The sequence below is a fragment of the Sebastes umbrosus genome, chromosome 3 (genome assembly GCF_015220745.1).
Source record: "Sebastes umbrosus isolate fSebUmb1 chromosome 3, fSebUmb1.pri, whole genome shotgun sequence".
NCBI lineage: Eukaryota > Metazoa > Chordata > Actinopteri > Perciformes > Sebastidae > Sebastes > Sebastes umbrosus.
In genome coordinates this window covers 18,466,560-18,472,897 of record NC_051271.1, presented here as the reverse complement: position 1 = coordinate 18,472,897, position 6,338 = coordinate 18,466,560, and the positions used below count along the sequence as shown (strand labels likewise).

Sequence of the window (6,338 nt, the reverse complement as noted above, 5' to 3'; positions counted from 1 at the left end):
AATCGTTTAACAACACAAGCAGCGGTTGTTAATGTATTTCCAGAATCCTCATAGACTTTAAGTATCTGGATTGGAAAAAATATTCAGTCGGTTGCATGAAACTAAGAAGAAAGTCAAATATTGACGCATTATTTTGTATAAAAATACAAAATATTGAAACCAATAACCTAATTGTTTTAACATGGAATAACTGGATATGAGAATATATATTCATGTCTGATATGACAACTTTTTATTCTGTTATGTTGGTTTATTTTTACTGCTGTCACATGTTAATAGCTTCAAATACTAAAAACGTAATCAAAATTTAAATATTTGGAATACAATAATAATATCTTGGTCAGTTCTTCATCCAGCACCACTAGATGATTACTCTGTGTTTGGACTTCTCTTTGCACGAGTGAGATGACGTCAGCCTACCTGTTGAGACCACACCGTTCCCTCCCATAAAGACAAATGAGATTGAGCAACACTAGAGCGACCCCTTGTGTTTAGTTTAGTTAACATGCGTCCCCTGTCTGTTATTAACCTGGACCTGAGAAATGCTTACATATATATACAGTATATACCATATGAATAGATGATGAAACCAACTAGTGGGTGTAGTAGGCCCCTATTGACCCACATCTATGGTGCTGATATGGCCTATTTAATAGCCTAACAGTCTAATCGGTTGATAATCTAGCTAATCAGGTTGATGTGTGCATGTACATGTAGCAGCTGATCTGATCTTCATGACAACAGTCTTGAGGGAGTAGTTATCGCCCTTCCACTTCTGCCAAGTAACTTGGGCGTTGCTAAAAGGAAGGGCACCATGAGGTGCGTACATGCCGGTGGGGTTAGCCCCGTGGCAGTTGAGGTACCAAAATCCGCCTAGAAAATGCTGAGCGCAGTTTTTATCCCATGTGTCCTGGTCTTTGTCAAACGTGGTGAACTTCATGTTGTCGTGTTCTCCCAAAGCGTCCCCTAGAAATAAAGTTAGTTGAATTAAAGTTGATGTTTAAACTCAGACAACACTTGTACTACTGCTACTGTTTTATCATTTTGCTCGTGGATGATTTAAGTTACTTTTCTTTGCCTTTGTCTTAAATAGTGGTGGAATGTAACAAAGTACATTTACTAAAGTACTGTATTTAAGTACAATTTTGAGGTACTTGAGGAAAAAGATTTTACTCCACTTTAGTTACTTTTCGGATTCATATTTTACATTAAAAAACACATGATAAGTGCATAAAATACAGTAAACTGTTGATTAAACCAGTGGTTTCCAATTTTTGGATTTGTGACCATTGGTTGTTAGCAGTTCCATCAAAGCTGCCCTCTAAACTTCTTACATGGTTTCATTCAAATAGCAGTTTGAGGCTCAAATAGGTAAAATTATCCAATATTTCACAAAAAAAATCACAGATTTGAGAAAAGTCCATTAGAAGAATATAAAAATGTGAAGCCGTTTTTTATTCTTTTCTACCCCATTAATCATCTCAAGACCTCTCAGATGTATCTTGTGACCCTTAGGAGGGAGCCTGTTTCTGCTGATAAATCCCCCGAAATGTTACACACTGTTTCTTTAAGTAAAAGTACTAATACCACACTGTGAAAATATCCACAAGTAAAATAATTAAAGTATGTACATGTTTGTCTGTGTTACTGCTGCATCAATGTGTATGTTGCATTTTACTGCTGTAGATGTTTATGGTTGTACTAATTTGAACTCCTTTATATACGGTTGGGTAGTTTAATCTACAGCAATGCATCATGGTCTATAAGATCATCTTGTGTTTGTAGTGTCGCTGTCCTGTGAGAACCACGTATCTCTAAAAAGTCAACTTATTTCATGAGCTCAGAAAAAACAGCCCTGTTTTCAGCTTTGTGACGATGCATTTTCCAGCTGATCCAATTATTGTTTATTTAGAAGAATTTTCTGAACACATAGAGGACCTCTTTATCCTTCACTTTATACTTTGTACTACTGTCAGGATAAAGAGACCGTTTTATAAAAATAACTTTTTAAAATCATATTTGCTCTAATCTCGCCTTCTTCAGCTTTAAGTACAGTATTGAGTAAAACTTTAGTTATATTCCACCACTGAAACTTAAAAATATCCTGTGTCACTTATAGTTCATTCATCCACATACCCTGACATTTAGACCTTCACTTCCTAAAGTAATATCCACACAGTAATCCTCACCTGCCGCTCCGCCAGTGAAGCTGCCTATGTGAAGCTGGTAACCAGCGTTCTCAGTATCGATTGAGAAGGAGGAGTATTGGGCAGACGCCTTCCCTCCCTCCCAGTCCTCCATGTCGACCCGCAGCTCATTCTCCTTCCTCATACTCAGCAGGAAGATATTTTCCAGGCCTGTGAAGGAGCAAAACGATCCGTTTCATTTCACCTCCTGCCAAGGCCCTATATCATTACTCTGCATTTCTTAGCCTCTTCCCGTCTCAGTCCGTCTCTCAACCCCTCATCTAGTTTAAAACCATACTTCGTCTCACACAGCAAATTAAGATGCAAAGCAGCACAGGCCTCCATGGGTTTAATGTATTTTACCCTCAAGGACTCACCAAGCCAATATTCTCCAGCCACGTTCCCAAATCCAGTCTTATAGTGCCTCCAGGGCCTAAAGAAGTTTTCAGTCCCATCGATCCTCCTGTGAATTACCTGACAGGGAGAATGGGAGGATAAGAGAGAGAGGGTAAAAGTTTACTAACATGTGATACTATACATTCAATTAGCAAGACCTCAGATCACTTTATAAATCTGGACAAGTTTTCAGAAAATCTTTTAGAGTCAACCAGGTACGACTGTGATGATTGTCTGCTACCTGGTTACATCTACAGTAATTGTCAGCATTGATGGCAGAGCCACCGTCACGCCTAACAAACATGGAAATTAGGTCTATCAAAGTTAACGCGTTAACACAAATTTGTTTTAACGCCACTAATTTCTTTAACGCAACTGATCTTTCAGAGGTTGTACCGGGCTCAGTTTTAAAGCTAAAGTGAAGATACTGGTGTCACATGAAACTAGGAAACCTAAAGAATACATTGGTACCAACCATGTCATAGTAGCTCATCTGGAAGGAGGCTAAATAACGCTCCAAAATTGCACTAAATTTGGGCGAGGAAAAACTGTCATGGCCATTTTCAAAGGAGTCCATTGAACTCTGACCTCAAGATATGTGAATGAAAATGGGTTCTGTGGGTACCTACGAGTCTGTAAATATTTTAATCCAGAGCCCTAATGGAAATACTGTATATACATTTTAAGCTGCATTCATTTTTCACTACTTAGAGGAAGCAGCACAAGCTGAAAGCACAACATCTGAGATATTATCACCTCACAAAGTTGTTAAGTCGTGCTGCACTTTACACATCCAGTGCAGATGGGAGCATGCTGTTTCTGGCTACCTGATGAGAGTAAAACATTCACTCTCCCCCTAGTTCTGTTCTGAGAAAAATATTGCCTGTTGTTTGGTGTTGTTGTGTATACAGTGTTCAGTGGGTTTATCAGACCTTTATTGATCTGGAAATCCAACACCTTCTCATCGCAATTCGTCACATACTGACGCTTTGTCAGACCCCTCGGCGCTTCTTTTTGGTTGCGGTAAACACGTGCTTAATATTGTGAATTAAACAAAAATACTTAGGCAACAAAACCACTTAGGTAGGTTTTTGGAAAAATACATATAAATTGTGCGTTAATCGCGATTAACTATGGACAATTATGCGATTAAATATTTTAATCGATTGACAGCCCTAAAAAATGCATAAAATACAGTTAAAAATGTGTGGTAATGCAGGAGTCTAAAAACAACAAAACCTTAATTTCAACCAAGAGGATTTTTTTTTCTTTCTCTTATTCTAAGGTCACCTGAATAGACTTCTCCGCAGTAAAATTACCAAATGAATGACCTTAACATGAGCTGTCATGTGTTTTAAAAGCAGGTTTACACGGTCTGATCAAATTTGAGGTGTACTGACAGTCCATCTGCCTCCGTCAGTGTCCATGTCACAGTAGACTTGCAGGGGCGTGGTGGGACCGCCTGGGTAGATGGTGTACACCCCACTGGAGCTGGTGTTGTCATGGCGATAGATGTCATCACAGTCGATGGGCAGATAAAACTGTGTGTGAGCTGAGGCCGCAAGAACCAGCAGAGCTACGAATAATATCACCTGGATGCAAAAAAAGAAAGCACCTTTTATAGTGATTTCCTGCACTCATAGATACATATCATCAACAACACAAAAAATAAAAGTTGTTATGTGACTTGCAGGATATTTGTAGTCAAAAAACTGGCACAGACCATAAGTACTGCATTTTATTGAAGACAAAAACAATAATTTATTTATTATTTGTTGCAAAATAATTCAATCACTGCTTCTTTGTGAGAATCTCAGTGGGATTTTCTTCCTTAAAGTGTCATTTTACTCTGGAAACTATCTAACTACTGGAAATATGTGAATGAAAATGGGTTCTATGGGTACCCACGAGTCTCCCCTTTACAGACATGCCCACTTTATGATAATCACATGGAGTTTGGGGCAAATCATAGTCAAGTCAGCACACTGACACACTGACAGCTGTTGTTGCCTGTTGGGCTGCAGTTTGCCATGTTATGATTTGAGTATATTTTTTTATTGCTAAATGCAGCACCTTTCTGGTTTCTGGACAATATGTATCAATGTTCTGTGTTGTTAATAGATTTCCAGTAATAAATATATACATACATTTGCATAAAGCAAGCATATTTGCCCACTACCATGTTGATATTAAATACTTGAAATCTCCCTTTAAGTACATTTTGAACAGATAAAGATGTGCGATTAATCATGCGACTAATCGCGATTAAATATTTGAATCGATTTACATCCCTAGCCATTTTCCTTATTTGATAGAACGTATTACGTGTATGTGTTTATTGCTGCATTTACGATTAAAAATATCAATACCATTTATCATCAGAAGGGATTCTATCCTCAGTGCTTCTTGAAATTGCAAATGACTTTACAATAGATGGGTTAAGCCACAAGGAATAGCAGTCATTACATAATTAAATCCTCTGCTTGTTACAGGAAAAGATTTGAAAACTACCCAGTTACATTACTGGGAGCAAACACCAGTTACAACATGGGTTTTCCCTGCTGAGTGAGTCTGAACTCGTCCCACTGGATGTTTGCATTACAGCAGCGCTGTGTTTACTATTAAGCCTCTCTGGAGCAGAGGTTGTTGAATCAGGTTTGACTGGATGAAATTAACTTTAAAACAGTCACAATACATATATAAAATATCAATCTGTTCCCCGAGCTGTTTCATTAGATGTTCTGATATTTTATTTTAATTCACTCTTGCTGTTTGTTTCAGTGAATTCAAAGATCTGATGTCTGGAAACAGATCATATGTGTCCTCTAGGGCTGAGAGTGCTTGTTAATATGTAACTAACACTATAAAGCCAACAGTACAATCCTCAATAACATTAATCATCAACACCAACAAATATGCTTTATAATAACAGGTATTGATGTTATTATTTCAGTTATAAATTTAATCAATCTGACATTGTTATTGATTCATTTAAGTAACAGTAATTTCCATTAGGAAAATTCCCTGCTTTTAGACTTCAATCTATAAATAACACAAACTTTTGACTGAGAACACAAACATTTGCTTCACTATATAACAGTAGATTTTAAGATATAGCTGTATAACTGTATTTGTATTTACAATTATGTTTGCTTTAGTTCTGTTTTTCTAAATCTTATATAACTGCTCCCATAGACAGTACTGCTTTTAGTACTAATATTACTACTAATAAAATGACTAACAGTACTCTAAATCATTAATGTAATACATTCAAAATATTAAACAGTATAAAAACAATTTATAAGTATCAAGAAAATAGGAGCAGCATTTCTGTGCCATTATGAAATAAAATAATTAGGTTTGATTGTTAAAGAGTGTTTTCTGCAGCTCTTACCTGCATCATTTTCATCATCATCATCGTCATCATCATCGTGGAGAGGAAGGTTGGACTCCTCTGATGAAGTAAATCTTGGTGGGAAACAGGGCACTTTTAAACCGTCTGCTCAGGGCGTGTCTGTGGAAGCATGTGACACTGATAAGCCATTGTTTACACAGCCCCATGAAGTTTATCATTATCACTCAAGGATGGATTTTAAATCCAGATTCTGATATTTTTAATGTCTTTAAATTTGACCATTTTTTTTTTGGCACAAAAAAGAAAATAAGGAAAAGAAAGAAAAAAAATTATATTTTTCATTCATAATTATATTTTTGGCACTGCGGAGAAGGAGATAAAACTTAATAAAACCTGACATG

The 6,338-nt window shown here is 36.8% G+C and overlaps 1 protein-coding gene across 1 annotated transcript; it reads right to left on the bottom strand.

The window, feature by feature from the left end:
- Positions 1–209: 209 nt before the first annotated feature.
- LOC119483743 (microfibril-associated glycoprotein 4-like) lies at positions 210–6,116 on the bottom strand. Its single transcript, XM_037762148.1, has 5 exons — positions 5,977–6,116; positions 3,983–4,174; positions 2,564–2,660; positions 2,190–2,357; positions 210–966 (listed from the first exon to the last, which is right to left on the bottom strand). Exons 1-5 carry the CDS (start codon positions 6,010–6,012, stop codon positions 686–688), a joined length of 774 nt encoding a protein of 257 aa, XP_037618076.1. The 5' UTR covers positions 6,013–6,116; the 3' UTR covers positions 210–685.
- Between the last annotated feature and the right edge of the window lie 222 nt (positions 6,117–6,338).